General features: G+C 45.7%; 1 protein-coding gene across 1 annotated transcript in view; it reads right to left on the bottom strand.

Annotated features, from left to right (window-relative positions):
* Window positions 1-22,606, bottom strand: part of LOC144781042 (acyl-coenzyme A thioesterase 1-like) — a 42,335-nt gene extending 19,729 nt beyond the window's left edge. Inside the window, exons 1-2 of the mRNA XM_078659660.1 lie at window positions 22,009-22,606; window positions 21,703-21,905 (exon numbers count right to left, since the gene is read on the bottom strand). Of these exons, the coding sequence (XP_078515786.1) occupies window positions 21,703-21,905; window positions 22,009-22,465 (660 nt within the window). The 5' untranslated portion in view covers window positions 22,466-22,606. The remainder of the gene's footprint in view (window positions 1-21,702; window positions 21,906-22,008) is intronic.
* Window positions 22,607-23,924: the final 1,318 nt, after the last annotated feature.

Below are 23,924 nucleotides of genomic sequence, written 5' to 3'. Positions count from 1 at the left end.
TTTCTGTTTCCATTTCTATTTTCTTTTTCCGTTTTTTTTGTCAAAAAAGACATCTTAGTAGCCAAGACAGAGTACTTCTCGGGCGTATTCTAGCTGCGGAAAGCCAGCCGCGTGAGATTTTTGCCACCGCCCACGAGCTGGCCTCATCGGATAGAACTCTGCCTAAGATCCCCCCTTCTCAGGCCCTATGTGACTCACTCAATGAGTTTTTTATTGAGAAAGTAGTTCACATTAAGGCTAATATCCCTCCCCCCTCGCCCACCTACACTGATCCCCAACCGCCAGGCAATAACCAGACCCTCCTTTTAGCCTATCGTGGCTAACATAAGTGCAGTTACAGCTTAAAGGTAAGGTCTATACAATTCTAAAGGCATCACTCATCAATCAAAGGGAAACCAAAAAATAAAAAAACACAAGTATAACCAATAGTATATCATCATAAAAGATATCTGGCTTCGCAGGTGCAGATGCCTCATGTATGAGTTCATTGTTCACCATTTCGCTAGTTCTGTAATTTTCCAGTCTGGGCGTGGATGTGGTAGCAGCAGTCAACGGAATAACCACTGATTTTTGCCAATTAATACTTAATCCGGAATATAAGCCAAACTTTATGTACTCCCTCAATAATGGTGATAGGTACACTGCCGGCTCACGCACATACAGGACCATATCGTCAGCATATAACGATATCCCTACCGGTCTATTATCGAACTTCAGCGCCGCAGCACTGTGTAACTGGCGCACCTTACACGCTAGAGGTTCTAGGGCGATAGCAAATAATAACGGGGAGAGCGGGCACCCCTGTCGTGTGCCTCTGCCTATTTGTAGTGGCTCAGACGTGTCTCCGCCGACCCGGACCCGTGCCGTAGGTTCCGCGTAGAGCAATTGTATCCACCGAACGAACATAACGGGAAAGCCCATTCTATGCAGTACATGTATCCTGTAGCCCCACTCCACCGAATCAAACGCCTTTGCGGCGTCTAACAACACCGCGACTGCTTGGAGTTCAGGGTTGAACACATGTAGCATGGCAAATATGGTGCGTAAGTTCAGTGACGTGGACCGATCTGGTATAAAGCCCGCCTGATCCGGTAGGACCAGCAGAGGCATCAGTGGCTGCATCCTGGTGGCTAGAATCTTCGCTAAGATTTTAGCATCTATGTTTATAAGCGATAAAGGGCGATATGAATCGCACCTTTCCGGTGGCTTGTCCTTTTTCAAAAGTGTTATTATTAACGCCTGTCTGAGTGACGGGGGCAGCTTGCCCTCTTCATAGGCCTCAGCGTACATTGCCAATAGATGGGGTGCAAGGAGCTGAGCATGCGCTTTATAAAATTCTGCCGTCAGCCCATCTGGGCCAGGCACCTTCCCATTCGGGAGTGATTTAATAGCCGCCACTACCTCTTCTTCATCAACCGGTAAACTGAGGTATTTCCTATGGGCATCGGACAGCCACGCGCATGCGACGTCCTCTAGGTAGTCATTCAGAGCCTGACCCTCAGTGTCGCCCCTGGAGGTATATAGTGTTCCGTAAAATCGCCTAAACGAATCTCCCACTTCCTTAGGAGTGTTGTGTTCCACCCCCTCATCGTCTACTATACGATCTATAGGAGGCTGCATGGCTCGTCGCGTTAGCTGGGCCACTAAAGATCTGCCCGGTCGTCCACCTTCCCCATATCGTCTGGCCATGTACCGTTTGGACAGGTATTTAATCTCTGAGTCTGCAAGTTCATTATATTCATCCACCAACTCTCGCATATCCATCAGCGTCTGCGCATCATGCTCATCATCATACTGCGTTTCAAGCTCTCTCAATCTCCTCTCAAGCCTTTGCTATCTATTGCCGATATCCTTCAAAATCCCCGCCGACGTGCCAATACACACCCCTCTAATCGTGACTTTGAATGCCTCCCATAGCGTCCCTTCACTGTCCACTGATCCCACATTCTCTGCAAAATACATCTCGATGGTCTTCCTGATCCTGTCCGCATATAGAGGGTCTAATAAAGCCTTTGCGCGGAATCTCCACGTGAATGGTGGCCTCTGGTTTTGGGGGATGTTCATCGTTCTCAGTACTGGGTTGTGATCGGAGAGTGTTCTGGGCAGAATAGTGACATCCGCCACCCAACAGTTCACTTCATCACTGACTAGTCAGTAATCTAATCTAGACCACCCAATTGTCGTGGGTGTTATGTGTGTGCCAGCCAGTGCCTGTGGATGTCTCATGCGCCATGCGTCCTGTAGCCAAAACTCTAACATACCATCTTTTACACACTTGGCAACTCTGGCCATTCTAACCCCTAATGGATTCGACTTGTCCAATGCAGGATACAAATGTGTGTTCAAGTCCCCACCCCATAATATCGCTGTAACTGGCCATGCCCGCAGTACTCTGTACATATTCAAATAAGCAGTCGTATCGTCTACTACTGGGCCATAAAAGTTTATGATTGTAACTTGTACATATCCTAGCTGCCCCAGCACCATCGCCCATCTGCCCTCCTTGTCAGTTGCTGATTTCAGTTCCTGAAATATCACCCCCTTCTTTACCAAAATTAGCACACCCCTTGCGTATGAGGAATAGGAGGAAGCCAATCTGTACGCCGCCCATCTTTTCGCCACTCTAGCTTCTGTTAACCCCGTTAAATGTGTCTCTTGAAGCAGCGCTATCGAAGCATTCTGCCTGTCTAACTGCGCCAATACCTGTCGTATTTTCCGTGGTGTGTTCAGGTCGCGTACATTCCACGACATTGCCTTGTATCCTGCGCCCCTCACGTTAGTGGTGCTCCCCATCCTGGGTGATTCTTAGTCGAATAATTGTACAATATGCATTCCCCCCTAGTACGTGCCACATAGAAGATGTACAGTCAAGTGCCCCAACACTGCAAACTCTGACAACTGTCCTCCCTCCTCCCTCCACCCACTTCAACACACCCCAATCGCTAAAGACATGTCCCACGCTGTCTGTACACGATGTAGGGGTCCTTTTATGAGCTGCAGCACCGGATTTTTCGGGAACTGGATTCCCTCCTAGTCCTCCTACTGCGGAACGGGAAGAGATGTAGGGTGAGTCTGGAGGTCCTGAAGCGTAAGTGGGGAGCGGGAGGATTGGAAGTCCCCGATCTAGAGCTGTACTACTTCGCATCACATTTACAACATGCTATTGCATGGTTGGATACGGACCCCTCCTGGGAGCGGTCCTTGCTGGCAGGAGCCTATGGGAGTGGGCAACTGGGAGCGCTGCTATGGCAGGAGGGGGGACTGCGAGATCACATCCCCCCGCTGGTACGGTTGGTGGCCACAATCTGGGATCGTGTGAGGCGACGCCACATCTGCAGCACGCCGTTCGCTCCTAACATGGATTTGTGGCTGATGCCGCCCTTTGCCCGAATTGCACGGGTCATGTCCATAGATAAATGGGTGGAGGGTGGTTGCCTGATGTTGGCTGATCTGTATCCAAATGATAAATTTATCACCTATCAAGAGGCGGTCACCGCCTTCAAGCTTGGTCCAGGGCAATTCCCTCAATACGCTAAACTAGTGGCGACTGCGCGGCAGCTGTGGCCCTAGTTTCCGGAGGCCCCGGCGCACACCCAAACCCTAGTCACTATGTTGGCGATGGCTGGGGGCCGGAAGTTCGGGACTCACCTCTACAGGGCTTTGCGGGAGGATAAAAGGTTACGGCCCTTGGCGATAGAAGACAAATGGCAGCAGGCGTGTCCACAGGAGATCACCCCCTGTGAATGGGAAAAGATACATGAAAGTGTGCGGAAGGTGTCGGTGAGCAACCGCTTTAAGCAAATTCAATATAATATTATACACATGACCTACCTCTCCCCTAAACGACTCCAGGTTATTGACAATGCCAGGGATTCCCGATGCCCGAGATGCCGCAGTCCCATGGCGGATTTTGTGCATATGATGTGGACGTGCCCCATCCTCCAATCCTATTGGATGTCGGTTCTGGAGGTTTTGGCGAGGGTATAGGGGTGGGTAATAGATTTAGACCTGCGCCCTTGCCTCCTGGGCTTAATCCCCCGAGACCCTAAACGGAAGGTGAGCAGACGGCTCCTTATACTAGGCCTGGTTACAGCTCGACGTCGTATTGCAATTCACTGGCGGTCCCCGCAGGGTCCGATGCTGCAGAAATGGAGTGCAGATCTAAGGGAATTGGCACTAGCGGAAGAAGCGCACGAGACATACAAAGAGGGATGGGAAGCTACATGAGGTCCTACAGGCTTGGGGAGTGATGTTTCAGGAGTTGGTGGGACTAGATGCCCCATTGACGCAAAACAGTTCAGACTCAATACACACGGGACAGGGGGAGGCCCATACTCAGGGCGACGTGACACATGGTGACCCATCATAGAGAACGGGTGGCATAGACCCTAGTCTTCTTTCACACCCTTTTCTAGACCCGGCCGCAGGGGGGTTAAGGGGGGGGGGGAGGGGCAGAAGTTTGGAGAAGGGATGGGGGAGTGGGGAAAGGAGAGTTCCTATATTGTTCGGTACTGCTTTCAAGGACAAGGTAACTATACAAGAGGCGGACCAAGTGCACTTCACCATCCTCGCTGTTGTTATGAGATCGGCCGATTACTGGACTTGATATGTGGATTTTCATGAATAAGGCGAATAAGATGTATGTCTGTACCTTACTTGATTTATTGCGTTGGAGATGTAAATTGGAAAAAATGACAAAAAGTAAAAAAAACAATAAAAAGGGGGTCTGTAAGCACACAGGGAAGGGTGGGTGGGGCTCCATCCTAGTGACCAGTGTTTGTATAATTTTCTTACAATGGGTGTACGTGTGCTGTCAGATCCTTTCCTGTTGTCTGAGGCATATGCTAAGGAACGAGAACAGAGAGGGTTGCTGAGGGTATGTGACTGAAATTCGCAGAATCTGGTTTCAGTCATGGGCACCGGCTGTTTCGTTTTGATGAGCTATTGCTCTGTTTCTTTCACATAACATCCCATTGAGGCCCATGGAGCTGTTAGGCTACAGATTGCATCTTTGTTTTGAGTTGGTCGAACGTTGAGGCCTTTAAAAATGATCTGATGGATTCATTCATGTTCCACAATCAGGCACCGCAGACACAGTGGGTTGTTGGTCATTTTGCCTTGCTGCACAGGCACATCCAGACAACACTGTTCGGATTCACAGTTTGATTAAAAACTTGGTGCAGACTGGGACCAGCTCAATCCTTCAATAGACGTCACCCAGGAAATACACTCTCATGATTACATATTTAATAGAAGTCTCCCACTCTCCTCTGTTATAGGGAGAGGTGGACGCACCTGTGGCTAACTCAGGGGGGAAAGATATTTCCGGCTGGGCCTTACTGGTGCTCCTGGACACGTCATCTACTGGCAGACAGGGGGTTACAAGTGGGCCGAGAGCAGACACAGTGAACTGCTCACCGTGAAAGGGGGTGGGTGCAACTGTAAGGTTGGTATGCTCATATACGCGAAATAACTTGTGTGTGTGTGGGCTGGGGGTTTGTGTGGGGTTTAGATCAAGGGGTTGCCCTTAGTGGGGGTACTGGGATACATATTTACTTTATACAACTTGCTACCATTGACAATGTCAAGGGCCCTGGCTTGCTGTAGGTAATGTTACGGGTTGATTATATATATATGGAGGCAATGACAGAAGAGATTGAACTATGCAGCACGCTACGCTAAGCATAGATTTCAGCTTAAATGTGTTAATCCAATGACAAAGACAGAGCAAGTGCTCGGGTCGGAAGGATTAGGCCACAGGGTGGCACGACAAAATATTTTTAAACCTGGAGATGGCACAGTTGAATAGGTGCATGCTAATTATGCTATCTACAATGTGGTATCTTGTGTTTTATCTGCCCCCCATTCCCCTAACCCCTCGCTATCCTCGTAAGGGAGTTGCAATCTTATTGTGATGTAGACCATAGATGGTTCTTGCTTTCGTTAGTGGAATAACACAGCAATACTTTAAAGCACCATTGCTTAGTTGCTCAAAATGTTGAACGTTTCGATGAAATAGCGTTAACGTTGTAGTCAGTTTCTTTTAATTAGGACATACAGAGATCCTTGAACACGAATAGGCACGGGGTGGCGCTGTGGACTCCGAGCAGTTTGTTTCGGTTGGGTGCAGTTGTTGGTGGTGTTAGGCGCGAGCGGTGCACTTTACAGAGCTGGTGATACTACAAAGCATTCCATGTCTTATAGGAAGCCAACCGTTTGAGGCATTCTCATTTATCTAAGGAGTTATGAGTAAATATTCACCCCATGGCACCAGGCAGAATCAGACCTCTGGCATGCTGCCAGTGAGGAGGCATTCTAGGTGGGAAAGTGAGCAGTCGGGCTCAGGTGCATGTTTTTTGGAAGCACTATTGCCAAGGTGTAGGTTTAAGTAGTTGGAGTTGTCAACTGAATTTGACAAAGCGCTCGATGCTACACGAAGGCATCACTGCATTGCGGCCAGTGCACAGGCATTGTGTTTCCCCAGGGGGCGGCAAGTGACGGCAAGGCTCTTTCCAAATCTGGCACCAGAACACAAGGTTCGTCAAGGCCAACTTGTAGGTTGGGTGCCTTGTGTAGGCGAAGACGCATTGCAGCTCTTCCACAGTCCCATCATGTCAAAATTGAAGCATTGCCTTGGGTATATCTGGGCATATAAGAATGCCAGGCAAGAATCCAGGGGATTGCAGAGCAAGTGCACTCTGTTCTGAGCCTAGTATATGCAGGCGTAAGTAACTTGGTAGCTGCCAGTTCAAACGTGCATCACCTCCTTCAAGATAGTAGGCATTTCTTTAAGTGTGAAGAAGGCCCCATACAGGTTTCAAGGGAACAATCACCTAAGCTAACCTTGCCAGTGCAAACAATTAAGATAGATTCGGGGGGATTGGACGCTGCGCGTGGGGGTATTCCTTGCTTTAGAAAGATGGAAGCATTAGGACTATTGCACTCCCAGTGGGGGACCATCTTTTACCCATGGTCACAGGTGCAGCTCCCAGGAGGTTCACCTAGCCTGTCAGCCTCCTTAGGTCGATAATATGACTACTGTTAAGTTAGGTATCAACAGACATCTGTTAATCAGAGCCAACAGACCTTTCAGTGCGATGGTGTGCTTAAATACATGTCATGTGTGGCACATACATACAGGTTTCTTAGGCAAAAGCCACAGGTTTATGCTTTAATTAGATAGAGTCAGATCTGAAGGGCCATTTTCTGCAGCACATGTATCATAAATTGGTTAAAACAATAAGCTGGTTCTTCGAAGGCAGGTATTAGTCTTCCTACCCACCTCAAGATCCCCCAGACTCTAAATAAAGGAATAAAATGTACGTTCAACAGGCCTGGGCAAACAAATGTAATGCATTTAGTCGCAGCTTCAGCCAGCTGATATCATTGAGAGTTTCAGGGGTGGAGGGGTTGTACTTCCAGGCAACAGTTTCCCAATTCAGGAACAGGGGGAAGCAGATTTTGGGGCAGGTTAGCATATCTCAAAGGTGTATCTGTGGGTTTAATGCATGAGTATCTCTGGTCTTATGGCTGGGTAGAGCCATTCTCACTTAGAAGTATGTCCATGTTAAAACTGTGTGCTATTGACGGTTCTCATGACCGATGCGGTTTATTGTATCTTTTCAAGGGGAGCTGATATAAGTTAGGTACTTCATCGCTTACAACGTAGCGTATTAAGGTAGGCGGTGTATACGTTTAAGTTGCAACAGGGAGATTTCCTCGTTAACGTCAGCAGCTGCTCACATGGTTAGCAGTAAGCAGCCTGGGAAGTCTGGGATCAAACACCACAGATAAACTGAACAGGCACAATTCCTCTAAGAAAGGAGGGATACATGGCAAGTACAAGAAGACTCCCTTGCCTAATGTCACATAGTTCTAAGCACATCGGATAGTTGAGCCTTAAAACATCATAGTAGGATAGTCACCATGGTTGCACAGGCTATTGGGTATGCCTTGCCAGGACATTGAATCACTTCACACGAACAGGAGCCTCCATAAAGGGTAAATGCGGTAAACACAGACTGGGGTATGTTTGGATCATGCATCCTCTTCACCAAGCTGCAGGGCATCTTATTGTGGTCTTTGAGTGACAGGCAAGTGCAGTAAGGGAGCTGTATTACGTAACGAGGTTACTTACAGGGAGACAGATGGGTCCCAGCGGCCCCACAAAAGGTGGGCTGCGGCAAAATATGAAACTGGGAATCTTGATTCCGACATTATCATTGGATTAATAATATGCAAGACTCTCTGGCTATGCGGGGTAAAAAAATTCCAACATGAAAGCTGAACCCAGCTTTGATTCGATGGAGGGCAATCAATTCCGGTGAAAACTAAGTGAACTAGGTCTATTGATGGTTCAAGCATCCATGGTGACAGCTGGTTAACAGGTAGTATGCATCTGTGATCTGACTGCAGTTAAGCAAGCCTGGTGGGCTGAGTAAGTTGCCACTCCAAGAAAGGGTGCAGTGACGGCAATAGTGGGCACAATACATACATTCCCTTTAATCAGATTTGACACCATTAATGTGTTCGGCTTGGTTTAGCAATCAAAAAGGTCTGTGCAAATGTCTGGTCAAACTCAGCAAAGTATGTACATTCTGGAACCGAGAGCATGTTACAGTTGCTTCAGTTACGCAAAAAATCCCCCGCTCTTATAGCCTTAGTAGCCAGGCTGGGGTGAAAGTTGTCAGCTAACAAGGGTGCTGCTGTCCGAAGGATGGGGAAACAAAGAGTAAAAGCACAAAAAGGCTACAATGTATTAAGAACACTTGGTATGTCCATTATTCAAGAGTATTCAAATTTGGAAGGAGCAGGTAAATTTCCACTGATGGTGCAGTACATGGTTATCAGTGTGAACTCCCAAAGTTTGGGAATAAGCAAGTACAGGGGTAAATCAAGGGCTTAGTCAACCCTGAATGTTAGGCACTATACTGAACGCAGTGCACATGGATTAAATCAGACAGAACCAGGGTTAGGAAGAGCAGTAGTTTTGCATTCCATTTGGGTAAGAATTCTGGCTGGCGTGGTACTCTCATACAGACGGAGGCTGGCAGGTTGGGAGGTGAGAATCCCAGTGTTTCAAGCGTTACATCCACCAGTGAAGCCTTCAAGGGCTGAATGCGCTTGTGGAGCACCATGGGTTAATACGTGTGCAGAGCAACATCTGAGCAAACTAAGTGCAATCTTGCGCAGCTCCATCTGCTAAGATGTGTGCAGGGTGATTTCTGAGCAAACTATGCACAATTTGGCGGAGCACCATGTGCTAATATGTGTGCAGTGTGATTTCTGAGCAAACTATGAGCAAACTTGCGTAGTAGGTATAGAATTGTGTTTTGCAACCCTGCATTTCTTTATTTTTCAAGGATCGAAGGTTTAGGTGTTTGGCCATTCTCACATCGCAAGAGTGGTGCGATGGGCCGAAAGTAGGAATATGAGGCATGGTTTATCCTTAACTGAGATAGTCTGGTTGGGGTTCCCAGGCATGCATTGGCACGGCTTGCTGAAGAAGCTAGGAAACAGACTAACTAGCGGGAGGCAGATCCCCTCCAAACATTTTGGTCATACACCGGGGTGGCAATGACTTGACTTTCACGGGTAGGAAGGTTCTGCTGCAAGCGATTAAATCCACTCTGTGCAAGTTGAGCAACCAATTAGGCGCATGTGAATTATGGTGGTCTGAGATCACTCCACTTTTAGTATGGGACCAGGTCTGGAGAGACTGTGGAAATTTCTTGCAGGAGAGTAAACAGTGCCATGTGCAGATTCATGTAACAGAGGGGGTTTGGCTTTAACAGACACAGACTCTTGCATGCCAAGTCCACTTTATGTGTCGATGTGGATCGGGTTCATTTGTGTAGAGTGGGCATGGACCTGTTTCTGTGGGACCTGGGTGATGCCCTAGAACCAGCAGGGTTTAAGGAAGAATGCCTGCCTTGGTGGTGGGCCCTGGGTGTGACGGGTGCCACACCCAGAGCTATGGCAGAGATACAGGGCGATCCAGAGGCTGAATGGTACATAGAGGTACCCTCTTTAGGAGCACAACAAGGGTGCAAATGCCTTCGGGCAGTTGTAAACCTGAGCAACTGGGGGCTTGCCTTGATATGCTCTGCCCCCTCAAAGGGCGTGAATAAATGGGTGGACTGGAGGTCCACATGATGTAAGGGGTGATCCTCCAAAATGGTGAGCACCGATTGGTTAGGCCACAGTGCAATTTGGCACTTCAGGTAGGCCGGGCAGCTTAGGGGTGTCATTGCTGCCTGCCCTTAGAACGCCCGTTAAGCAGACCCACCATGTTGGCAGAATTTGTATGCAAATAAACCTGCAGCAATGTTTTCTCCAACAAACAATGTGTCTTGTGTGTTTTATGATGAGATTGCGGTGTTTGCGGGTGGGGTGTGTTGCTGATATTGGCACTAAGAGGGACCCGAGACGACAGGCCAAAATATGTAAACACAGGGGTTAACTATTGATCCTGGACATTAGGTTAGCATAGGTATAGTTGAGGAACCAAACGACCAAATTATATTTCAATGACACATAGAGGATATAGATATGTAAGGCACTACAACAAAAACTGCAGTTGGGAAAGAGATACAATAAATACACGACTTGACCGATGGACATTACATAGGGCGTGATTTAGAGTTTGGTGATTATCACATCCTCCTTATTTCAAGTGTATAAGGATACAATGCACCTGTAACTGGCGATGGAATATCTGCCACATGCATGACGGAGTCCTCTTCCGCCAAACATTAAATCAAGCACTTATGTTTGAAAAACTGGGCACAAAATATGCAAATTATGAATTACATATTATGTTAGAATGACATGACACAAGCCGTCTCCCAAGCTTGATGAAAAGAGATATATACACAAGACGTTAAGTACCCCATTCTGTTGTTTTTGTTTTATTGGTACTGATTAATGGACTGCAAAGATTCTATATCGAGAGACAGACAAACACACTAAATGTTCTGAGATTAAGATAACCTAATATGAGGAAGTCAAAGAGGGTCATACAGAGTACTGCCCAATAAAATGGAGAAAAGAGCCAATGCCTTCTTCAGGAACTATAAATACAATCATAACCACACTTGAAGTAAACTTTTGATACGAAGACAGCTTTAAAAGGACTATTAGCAATTCAAGTTCAAGGGACTAGGTGCAGAGTAGGAAATCAATAGACTAACGGTTACTGCAGTCCACTGAGATGTCGGAAGCAACATAGGCAGAGTCCTTGGGTGCCACTTCCTTATACTCCTATCCCTTTTATGCATACGGGCTTTGTGATTGGCTTCTTGCTTTGCCCAAAATTAAGGCAAGTCTTTAAAAACTATCTATGAGGGGTTACATGGCACAGTGGCAGTATTTTGGGCAGGGGCTTTTATCATTATGTAGGAATGAGAGAGGTTTTTAACCCTAAAGAAATAACACAAAAATGTACACCATGAAAGACCAACAGCCTGTTTACACCTTGAGGTTCCCCCGTGAGAACCCATGCTTTGATCTCGCTGGCATGCTTCCTGAAATGAATTATGAAGAGTGGTGTAGGTATCTGTATCATCAGGACTATGGAGACACACATACCGGCTGAGCAGTGGAGGAGTTCAAAGAGAAATTGGAGTGGCAGAGCAAGACTGGCAGGTCCACGTGAAGAACCTGTATTCAATGGCCCATTCAAATAAAGGCAACACAGAAGAGCCCAATTGTGAGGAGGACCCTCCCCACCAATCCAGCAAAAGACCAGAGAAACGGCCTCTAGCCCCCAAAACCCTTAGAGGGTCAGGGAGACCAGGCCGAGATGCATTGCACACCGCTAGCCCAGATAAACCCTCAAATGGTCATCAAGATTCTCAAGAACATGACGAATTACGGTGCCCCTGGGCCAAATTGGATTCCTGCACCGGTTTTCAAAAAGGCCCCTGATTTTTGGGCAACCGTCGTCACTCCCCTTTACAAGCACTCTTTTATGACAGCAAAAACCCCCGATTCCTGGAGGGGCTCCATACTAGTCCCAATCTTTAAAAAAGGGAATTGATTAAAGCCATCAAACTATATGCTCATTGCTCTGCTTGACCTTGAAGCCAAGGCCTATGCCTCCCTTTTATTGAAGGACCTGGAGACTTGGGCCGAAGAAAAAAAGGATCATTCCCCCTTACCAAACCAGTTTCAGACCACAGTCATTGACAATGGATAACATACTGGCGCTAGTGCACCAAGCAACCCAAGCAGCAAAAAAGAAAACTCCACCACTCTTTTGCTGCTTTATCGACTACAGCACAGCCTTTGACAAAGTGGTACAAAATAGGTTATGGCGGAAATTATAAAACTGGGGCATCCTGTCAAACCTACTGAAGGCTATCAGATCACTATATGTAGACACCTGGGTGCGGGTCAAAACCAGCTTCGGCAGTGTCCCCCAAAATAACAACAAACAACGATGTGTGCTGGCCCCCATCCTCTTTTAACCTGTACACGGCGGAGTTGGGGGACCCCCTGAAAGTACCCAGCCTAGTAGCACCATGACTAGTCAGCATGAGGCTGCAATATGCCGATGACTCAGCTATAATGGACCACACGAGGGTAGACCTACAGAGAGCACTAAACGCACTGAATCAGTTCAACAACGATAACAACCTTACAGTCAACCAGGGGAAAACAAAGGTCGTCATTTTTGGGAGCTACCACCTGAAAAAGAAAGCGCAGTGGCTAATGGGAGATCTGTAAATCAGTACGGTGGCATCCTACAACTATCTAGGAGTTTGGTTCACGGAACGGGCCAAGGCAAATGTCCACTTGAAACAGCAGTCTTCCAAGGCCAACAAGGTCATATTCCTGTTAAAGCAATTGAGTTTACATCTGATAAGCCCCACCGCTGGACCAATACTGACTGCCCTAAAAGCATAATTGCTGCCAGCCATTAGTTATGGCCACCTGGACTTCCCTGGGATGCCCTCTCATCTCAGCCCAAGCCAAAGTATATAAATCAGTCTTCTTCATCCCAAGGTCGGCAAAGAAGTCAAGGCCAAGACTGGAGCTTGGCCTGGTAAGGCCAGACCTGACGTGCCAAGGGGATTTTATAAAACTATACTTAAGGATTCTAAGGGCCCCAACAAATTCCTTAAGAAAATAACTGAGAGTTATCTTTGAGGGGCCAAGCTCAGCAAGGCACTCCAGTCTCGGCAAAGCGCTCAGCACATTGAAGATCGAGAGCATGCCATTGCCGGAAATTCCATTAAACGCCTGGAAAAAAGCCATAAATAGACACGTCCGACAAACATCATTGACTTGGATCTTAAATCTCACCGCTCTAGCCTCCACTTAGACCCGCTGAACAACTCCTATACAGTAGGCAAGGCACAACCCTACCTAAACGAGGCCCTGACAACACAAGCCTGAACCAAAATTCTCTTCATGAGACTACGTATATTAGGAATCATCAACTTCAACACTGCATGGGCTCGCAAAGGGGAATCCACAAAATGCAGACAGTGAACCTACATGAGGGAATCCTGGTTACATCTCATATGCCGCTACCCCGCCCTTAGGAATGAACGCCGACGACTGCTTTGCCCAATTTGTATCACCAAATTTGACTGGTTTGATAGAAGCATGTCATTCCCAGATTGATTGATTTCCGGTGAGCAGTGGAGAGCAGTGGAGCCGTCTGTGAGCAAGCCAGGTGCGGAGCGCGGAGCCCCCGAGGAAACCAGGAAGCCGGGAAAGCCGAATAACGCAGTTTAAAAACGGCTTGAGCGGAAAAACGAAAAGACCCCGGTAGTGGCAAAAGTCAAAACTTGCCGTGTTAGAGCTGCATGAGCCCGGGAACCACGGAACCACGGGAACCACGGGAGCTGTTGGGCGGCGGCCGAGCAGAAACAAGCGGAAAGTGAGCTGCAGGACCTGGATCAGCTGTGAGAGCCGTGAGAGCCAGAGCGCAAGCCCGAAACTACGGGGTTCCCTGAGGGCGGAGGGCTGAGTTCGACGCTGCACGGACGCCACTGCTTCTAAGACCAAATGGCAGCAATTTACACTATAACTGAAGAAGCAGAAAGCTTACAAAATCCAATAAATCCAACTTATGTAACACCATCAAGTAAAAAGGAAGAAAAAATGAGGCACACCAGGTTTCTTTGAGAGGAAAACCAGAACTACCAATACAGTCACAATACAAAAAAAGAAATGAATCAGAAGTTAGTCTGGGTTCACAGACCAAAGAAAAATCAACAATTAAAAACTGGTTGCTAAAAACTACGGCACAGATTCACGCTCCTTCTTGCCAAGTCATGTCTACACCAGACAAGACAAACATCGAAGAAAATGGAAAGAGTTTAATAGCGGCAAGGCTGGCCTATAAAACCCCGAAGTGGCAATCTGCGAGACCTCTACTTCACAGACTCCACTGGCTGCCGGTGGAGCAGAGGACTGCATTCAAGATCGGCTGCTTGACCTTCAAAGCTGTGTTCGGGACCTCCCCTGCCTTTCTCAAATCACTGGTCATCCCCTACCGTCCGGCACGTAATCTTCGTTCCTCCCATTGCCTCTTGCTAGCTGTCCCTGCTACCAAATTTTTAAAAAACGGCGGTCGGAGATTTGCCTACCTAGCCCCCGTCCTCTGGAACCAGTTACCTCTCCCTCTTAAATCTGCCAATTCCGTTCTGGCTTTTAGAAAACTTTTGAAAACTCACCTCTTCACACAGACTGGCTAGACACTCGTCTCTCCATCTCACCGGCACTCAGCCAGCGCCAGAAAACCTTTCGGTGTCAGTGCGCTATACAAGTCTCCCCTAAGATAAGATAAGATAAGATATTAAATGACCAAAGCCAAATTGGACCCCAAATAAAATCACAAGGAAACCTACAAAAGATAGATTGGTCGAGATCTTTTTCTATTTTCGAGGAAGCAGAACTTCTGAAAATGCTCGAAGTTAATACACAAAAGGAAGAGGAACTGGAGCAAAATAGTCAAGTAGAAATGAAAGAAGCCGAGCCATTGGAAAGTAGAGGAAATTAAGAGAAACGGGAAATTACCCTTTCATCGAAAAAATTCACATCCAGCCCCATCAGACGATTGAATCGCAAAATCAAGGGAAGAGGCCAACCACAAGAGGCGTCAAAAAAAGACTCGCCAATAACAATCTCTTCTATCAGTGGTTTTGACTATCACAGGGGCCCAGCTGCAATCAACCAATACACAGTCTGCCCCCTGGGGCGATTCTCTACTAAAAAGCTTACAACAAGCGATCAACGTCCTAAATTTCCAATCGGATAAACTTGATGTTCAGGTGGATTTAATTGCAACACACATATCGGAAATAAACTCAAATTGGACAACATTTCAGAATATATCACAAAAGAAATAGATAACGAAAAACAACTGAAAGCCAAATCAAGGGAGCAAAATTGTGTCTGTGGGGAAATAATAGATAAACTGGTAACCCTACCAGACATCTTGTTAGAAATACTATCGGCGACACGCTCAACAAAAACTCCAGGTAAATCCACCGTCCAAGAAAATAACGGTGAGGCCCTAAAGTTTGAAAAGCAAAATAGAACAATTTCCCCAGTTAAGGAAAAAGCCTCAAACGGAGCAGAAGTGAGTGATGTAACCGAAAATGACCAATGCGAAAACAAAGCACTGAGGTCACCTGGTACAATAGAACCCCAAACCAAAAGGCAGCGCAAACGGGCACGGAAGGCAAGGAAAAATGCCACTAAAACCAAGCGAGAAAAGCAATATTATACCATATTTGAACAAAAAAAAGAAAGAGAGCATAAATGAACAGGGCAAAGAATTGGACACAAAAGATGCAAATAACCAAGAGGCAATCAAAGGAGGAGCCGAAGAACTGCCGAAAAAATCAAGGCATAACGCAAAAACGTCAAACTCAAAAGGGAAATCAAAAACCGAAGAGAAAGTTGAAATAATCCCAACATATAAAATAATAAATAAAGTAGATGAGATAGTAAAAACTCAAAAAGGACCTGTCCTTGAACAGCAAAAAGTACAGGTAAAGGCTCTAACACAAAAACCCCAGCATGATTTACCGGCACATAATTTCTCAAAATGGCTTATAGGCGGAAATGAGGTAAACCAATTGAAGACAACTGAAAAAGATACAAGCTATAAAGCCCAAGTAGAACAAGCCCTGGAAACTAATACACACTTAACCATCATTGTAGGAAAAAAAGGAAGGCTATGTAATGCCCCGCTAGGAATTTCACAAAGTGATATGGAGGGGCCGACCACAAATCACGCACTAGCTGAGCATGAATTAAGGTATCACAATGAATTGGTGACATTAGCAGGGTCCAGTCCCCCAGAAGTACCGTCAGTGGAGCAACAAAGATCACATAACCCTCGGGATCAAACAGAGGGGAAAAAGTGAACTCAATCAGAAACAGAAATTCCGAACGATCTCCACAGAGACAGGCTGTAGACTAATATTTAGGCCAGAATTCCAAACTAAAGGAAAAATGGACACGCTGAATCGGGGGAACATACTGAGATTGTTTGGAGAGATCCCTAAGCTGAGCGGAATAACATCAAATGACCTCAAATTAGTAGAATTTGTCCAAGCACACAAGGATAAAGAAGAGGAAACAAGTAGCACCACATGGGCATCAAAAGAAATAGTGGAGCTCATCTTTTCAACAAGAAAAGATTTTGCAGGATGGGGAATAATATTGGAGTACCCAATGCCCATAAAGTATCCATTTCCTTTATTAAACAGTATGGTTCCCCAATCAATAAATACAACGGGGAAAACGCCTTCCGTTTTAATGGGAGCAAGAAACAAAACAATCATGCAACATACAATAATGGAACCCGCGCTTAACAGTGAAAAAACAGGACAACCGAACCATGGGTCGAAAGAAGATCAGGATTGGTCTTGGATAGCACAAGTCCTAAATTCTCATCGATCCTGATGGAAGCAATACAGTACAAAACAAGCAAGCGCGAAACATCGAGGTATGCGAAAAACCAGAGAGGAAAATAAAAATGTGCTCTTGGAACGTTCACGGTTTCAAAGAAATGGCACAAGATCAAGAGACAATTGCCTTTCTGAGTAAATTCGAAATAATACTACTCCAGGAAACATGGAATGTTATACCCAGACAAATCTTGGGATATGAGGAACACCACGTAATGGCGGAGAAAATTGCAAAGTATGGGCACCCTAGGGGAGGATTATCAACTTTCATAACAAACGATCTTGATTGGAAAACAGAGTCACTTGATCCAGGGGTAAACTGGATACAAGTCACCAAGCTGGAAAATAAAAAATGTAAAGACGGAGTAGGGTGGAAGTTATTGATTTTAAATATATACATCCATCCTGAGAAGGCCACAAAAATTAAAAAACTGTTAACGTTACTAAATCTGATAAAAACCTTACAAAAAACACACCAATTCCATGGGATGTTCATCTCAGGCGACTTTAATAGCAATTTGACAAGAGTCACTGGTAACATAAGTAATACTCAAAAAATATGGAACGAGCTGGAATCGTTGGGATTAATGATCCTAAATGGAAATACGAAGGGCGATCAACCCGCAAGAATTACCTTCTCGAGTGGAAAGAAAAATTCCACAATAGATTTCACATTAATCAGTAAAGATCTTATACAGATGGTCAATCACTTCGCAATCATACCCCGACCAGAAAGCGACCATTTCCCGCAAGAAACCATACTAAGCATAAACATTGAAGAAAAAATGCGTACAGCATTACTAGCAACAACCCCGGAAATATACAATCTGAGGAAACTCAAATGGAGAGGTCCCATAATTAACGAAATAATGGACACAGTGTTTAAGTATGTAAAAAACACTGAGGTCCTTGAAAATCAATCACTCGAAAATAAGTGGGAGAACTTACACATGTTTGTGTTAGGAAAATTTCCGGTTAAAAACAGTAGTAAAATATGGTCAAGATTCTAACAAAGATCCATGGTACACTGCAAAGTTAAGAGACAAAAAAAGGGAAATCGCTAAAAAACTAAGAAAAAAGGCCGCAGATAACAGGTTGGGAAAAGATGTAGAAAACAACGAGATACTGAAAATGAGAAAAGAATATGAAGAGGAATGTAGAAAAGTGAAAAGGCTACACACTGGGAAAATCTGCTACGGACAAGCAAACTACCTAACAGTAGTGAATTCTGGGGCATAATAAATCAATTATCAAAAGGAATGGGAGGGCAGCAAAACATCGGAATAAGTGAAACTACATGGCTACATTATATCGATAGCCTGTATAATACACATATGTATCAACTCCCGCCCGAAGAATTGAATAAAGACACAGTAAAAGGAACAGAGCTGGGATACGTAGCAATCGGACATGGAAAAGTCGACCAGTACGAAGATCCGCTCAGTGGCGAACCGGAAGATCTGTCCTTACTGACAACAATAAAGCAAACAACCACTCTGATAAAAAGACTGAAAGCCGAAGGAGCCGCAGGCCCCAATGGGCTTCCAAACGTCTTATTCAAACATGACCCCGACTTTTGGGCAAAGTACCTCACTCTACTCTTTAACCAATTGTTCACGGAAAATAAGATACCCCGGTCCTGGCATGGTAACATCTTCCATCCAATATACAAAAATGGGTGCAGACTGGAACCCGGGATCTATAGGCTGATAGCCCTTATTGATGTAGAGGCAAAACTTTTTGCATCCTGCATACTGATTCATCTACAGGAATGGATAAATAAAAATAAAATAGTACCGAAATTCCAAACGGGATTCAGGGAAGGCATGGGTTGCACAACAAATCTCTCAGTACTGGCGTTGCTAATTGAAAGAGCAGGAAAAAAGTAGGCAGGATTATTGGCATGTTATATCGATTTAAAATCCGCCTTCGACCGAGTTCCAAGAGACCGTTTGTGGAAAAAACTTGAATCATGGGGTCTCCCACAGAAACTAATTGACATTATAATAGCTCTATACAGTGAAACATGGGCAAAAGTAAAGCTTGGAGACGGGAGAAGGATATCGGCAGAAATAAAAACAAGAAACGGCCTAAAACAGGGCTGTGTGCTCTCTCCAAGCCTATTCAATGTATACTTAGCTGACCTAGAAAGTCATCTGCAGAATGTGATCGGACATCCACCAAAACTGGCCAACGAACCGATCCAGTTCTACAATATCCCGATGATATCGTGGTCTTAAGTCAAACCCCGATAGGCCTGCAAAGGGTCATAAGCAAATTAACTGAGTACTTTGACTCAGTAGGCCTGGAACTGAACACCAAAAAAACAAAGGTTGTGAGATTGGCGGGTCCAAGCAGAGGATCATTTAAATGGTATACAAAGAACAAGCAAATTGAGGAGATAACCTCATACAAATATTTAGGGGTTACACTAAGCAAAAATATGTCCCTACTGAATCAAAAACGGGATATTACAGCTAAAGCTCAATCACTTACCTTTGCCTATAAAATACTGCAAAAGAAACTACAATGCCCTTCATACGATCATCTTTTAAAAGTAATGGCAGCCCAAGTACTACCATCTTTGTCCTATGGGCTAGAAATATGGCATGGGAGAGAATCGGATATCTTAAACAAATTACAGACAAAAATATATAAATCTGTGTTTAATCTTTACAAAGGAGCATCCCCAGCGCAAATACGTCTGGAATTTGGCCTGCAAAACCAAATATACCAAAGGAAAGCTGTCTTTGCAAAATAGTGCAGGAAACTCAGATCAGCAGAAACAGGATCACTAAACAATATATGTTGGCTGGAAATTAAGAAACAATATGAACACCAGGAACCAAACTCCTGGGGTGACGATTTACGAACAGCCCTAGAAACCCTCAACACCGAGGAGATCTGGAACAGCCAACTGGACCAAGCGTCATTTAATAAAATCTGTAAATTGAATGCAAAGGCTTTATCCTTGGTAGAAGATAAAAGGACTCTGGCTAAACGTCGACACGCATGGACCGTAATAAATTCATATAAAAGATTAAAACCGCAACCTTATCTTGTAGCACACTTTCGGTTACTTTTAAAAATGAAATTTATGGCATTTAGACTGGGCGACCATTGCTCCAAAGATTTGATTCCATTGTGGAAAAATAACCAACAAGAAACAGCATGCCGATTATGTGGGTACCACACAGAATCCCTATGCCATCTAATGTGTACGTGTGAGTCAATAAAAGAAGAGAGAAGAACTTTGCTGAAACCAATTCTAAATGCCCTACAAATTCGCACCTGCAGGCCGGCAGTCACTAGCTGGACGGGTGCTGTTTCGAACATTTTTATATGCCGCAGTGTAAAATTCATGATGCAAGTAGAGACCCTTCTTTCAAAAGTCGAATGAGTTAAGACGGGGGCCTGGAAAGTAAATGTCTCTTTTTAGAAATATAAATATTTTAAGAATATGAATTTTAACTATTTTTACACTAGACCGTTATTTGTATATGTATACTTTATGGTTGTGATATACCAAATAAAGTTAAATTTGACTGACTGAATTTGTATCACCAAGGGATCCAAGACACGTAGCGAAGTGTCAGCCTTGTGCTTTTCTAAAACAACCACGATGTCCTTGGCGAGCCTGGAGAAATGTATTCATCAGATTAGGATTGCTTTAAAGGCTGAAAATGAATATAATCAAACCATGATGTCCAGCACGGTACAATAAGGGGGATAAAGCAGTCTGGCCTCAAACAAGTATAGAGCACTGCACCCTCTTACCCGTCCAACTGAGACTGCACCATATTATGGTTCTCAACGGCAGGCCCAAGGAGACTGGCCTACAGATTGCTGAAGTTGAAAATTACCAAGGTCCATTGAGGTGCCTCAGAAACTTTTGTGCAAAGACACATGACAATGACCACTGGCGCTGGCTGATCGAGTGGGTGCCGCAGTGAGGTGGACGGGGGGTACATCAATCAAATTTTATCTAAAGCTTCTATACTTTTACTATGACTATTCTTTCACCTGCTCGTTTTTAAATTCTTTTTACTGTAATGATTTTAATTAATTGTACAGTCAATAAACATATTCAAATACTGATTAATGCACTGCAAAGATTCTATATCGCTAGAAGGAGACAGACGAACGCACTAAATTTTATGAGATTAAGACACGCTAATATGAGGAAGTCAAAGAGGGTCATACAGAGTACTACTCAATAAAATGGAGAAATGAGCCAATGTCTTCTACAGGAACTATAAATACAATCATAACCACACTTGAAGTAAACTTCTTGATACGAAGACAGCTTTAAAAGGACAATTAGCAATTCAAGTTCAAGGGACTAGGTGTAGAGTAGGAAATCAATAGACTAACGGTTGCTGCAGTCCACTGAGATGTCGGAAGCAACATAGGCAGAGTCCTTGGGCGCCACTTCCTTATACTCCTATCCCTTTTATGCATATGGGCTTTGTGATTGGCTTCTGGTTTTGCCAAAAATTAAGGCAAGTCTTTAAAAACTATCTATGCGGGGTTACATGGAGCAGTGGCGGTATTTTGGGCAGGGGCTTGTATCAATATGTAGGAATGAGAGAGGTTTTTAACCCTAAAGAAATAACACAGAAATGTACACCATGAAAGACCAAAATGCCTGTTTACACCTAGAGGTTCCCCCGTGAGAACCCATTCTTCGATCTCGCTGGCTCGCTTCCTGAAATGAAATATGAAGAGAGGTGTAGGTATCTGTACATTTAGAAGTGTAGTCTACCTGAGGATGTCGCAGCATGTAGTTTACAGCATCCTCAAAATATTCCAAATGGAATTCTTTCATTTGCTTTGGGAGGTCCTCATAGCCGTAGTACGCTAAGGCCAATGTGGCAAAGCCACGACTGGCTAGAAGACTCGCTCTGTACTCAGGAAGGCCCCCACCAGTGCCATAAATGTCAATAATACCAGGGAAGGGACCGGGCCCTGTAAGAACAAAGAAAGATTTAGAAACTCCATGTTAGCAGTTAGTCACTATGGATTTGTTTCAAACTTTTTTTTTTAACCATAAACATTACCCATCTCTCACCTGGTGGCTGGAAAAGGGTTGCTCTGACCTTGCCCTCACGCACGGGGACCCTCTGCACCCCCTCTCGCAGGAAGTTTCGCTCGTTGGTGACCTGGGCAAGGAGCTGACCTGGGGGGTCGTGACCCTCGTACACTTCAAAGTCCACAAAGAAGGGGGTCAGGACGTCTCTCTTCACCAGGCGCCGGTTTGGGGTCTCTGGAAGCAGCGACCACACCAGCCCCATGGGCTCCACCCCCGTGTAGCTGCCCCCCAGGGCTGGGGAGCTAGTCAGGTCCAGCCCCCCGCTGCTGTCCGCCCTATACTGGGCGGAGGATCGGAAAGGCACCCCCGTCTCATCAATGAGAGAAGCCCTGAGTGTGACGTCCTGCAGCGGCGAGAGGCCACTCACTGAGACCCGCACAGGGTCATCAAACAGGCACTTGGCTGAGGGAGCGATCCGCACACTCACTGTGGACATGGTAGCTCTGCTGAGGGCGGCATGAACCCCCTCCACCCTGCTCGCCCGAAGACAGATAGTATCCTGTGCCTTTCAGAGAGGAGCGGCGTTTCTTAGTGCTGTGAAATGTGACCAGTCTGTGAGTAGCGTCTGCTGGGGCACGCGGGGTCATGGAGGGTGATTTGACACCTGTTAGCGCAGACGCTAATCCCACCCTCTTTGGTAGCAAACATCAACATAAAAGAGAGACTACACGAACCACGTCCATCCGGAACTGTCGAGCGTTCGAACGTCAAGTTGTAGGTCCCAGAACAACAAGCATTGGCTTAGCCTATAAGTCTCGCCTTTGGAACCTTATGAGTATTCAGCCGTGCTGCACATTACTCCGAGTGCTATAGCTGGTAGCCTGTACTTATATACATCTGGAAGTGCTTTCATAGGTCTCGCCTTTTGGACCTTACAAGCGTCTAGCTGTACAGCACATTATTCAGGGGCTGCTCCGTGGGAGGAAACAAATGACGACAAGGAAGCAAGTCAATCATTATTCTCGCACTTGGACTTGACTTTGGGTAGGAAAATTGCCACTGTAAATGCATTTTAGGGCACACTCAAGTTTAACTTAAATGTATAAACCGCTTTAAAAATTAGTTTCTACATTTCACAAATGGGCCGGTACTCACCGGTACGGAGTACCGGCACTTCTTTTTTTCTCCCCCAAGAGTACCGGCACTTCTCCTTTACCAATTAGAGTACCGGTACTCACTGTCATACATTGTCATGTGAGCACGCATCGCATTTCTACTCTGCGGGGCATGCTCACATATTAGTGATTTCACAAGTAGGGCAGTAACGCCATGGCGCCAAGGAAGAGCAGGTGCGCAATGCCCTTTGGACTTAACACCAAGCCCCTACCCGCCCCCGTCGTGTGTGGCAGCAGGGGCTGAGACAGCCTCCCGGGCACACGTACAGCCGCACCCCGAGCACTACAAAGGTCTTTGGAAGACCTTTTTTCTTGTTAACGAGGTTTTGATGTGTTTCACGCCTTTTTAGAGAGTCCCTGCAGAGCCACTCTGACTTTTTTGCTTTAAGAATCAGTCTCTCCCCCCGCCCCCCGAACTTTTTTCCTAGGCCACCGCTCCGAAATTTGACTAAAGTTTCTCCTCTGGTATGACCTCACCCACCAGGGAGCTGCGCGCAGGAAGAAATGGAAGCTCTTTTAAAAGCACAATTTGCTCTGGCTTTCCCTTTCTATGCGAAAAAGACGGAAAGGAAAGGATAGCACAGCAGCTGGTGGGTAAGAAAGGTGACAACTGAGGAGAGTTTTCAGGAGTGAAGGGGTGTAAGCACAGTCAGCTGAAGAAATCGAGGGGTTATCTGAAGAAGAAAGGGGCAAGCAAATTATAGTAGAAAATACTCTGTGGGCGCGGGGCAGTGGGTTTAAAATGGAGCACCCGATGGATGAGATGAGGATCATCTGAGT

This window comes from Lissotriton helveticus, chromosome 9, assembly GCF_964261635.1.
Source record: "Lissotriton helveticus chromosome 9, aLisHel1.1, whole genome shotgun sequence".
NCBI classification, from domain to species: Eukaryota; Metazoa; Chordata; class Amphibia; order Caudata; family Salamandridae; genus Lissotriton; species Lissotriton helveticus.
The sequence above is the reverse complement of the archived record's forward strand: the minus strand, read 5'-3'. Positions and strand labels throughout refer to the sequence as shown.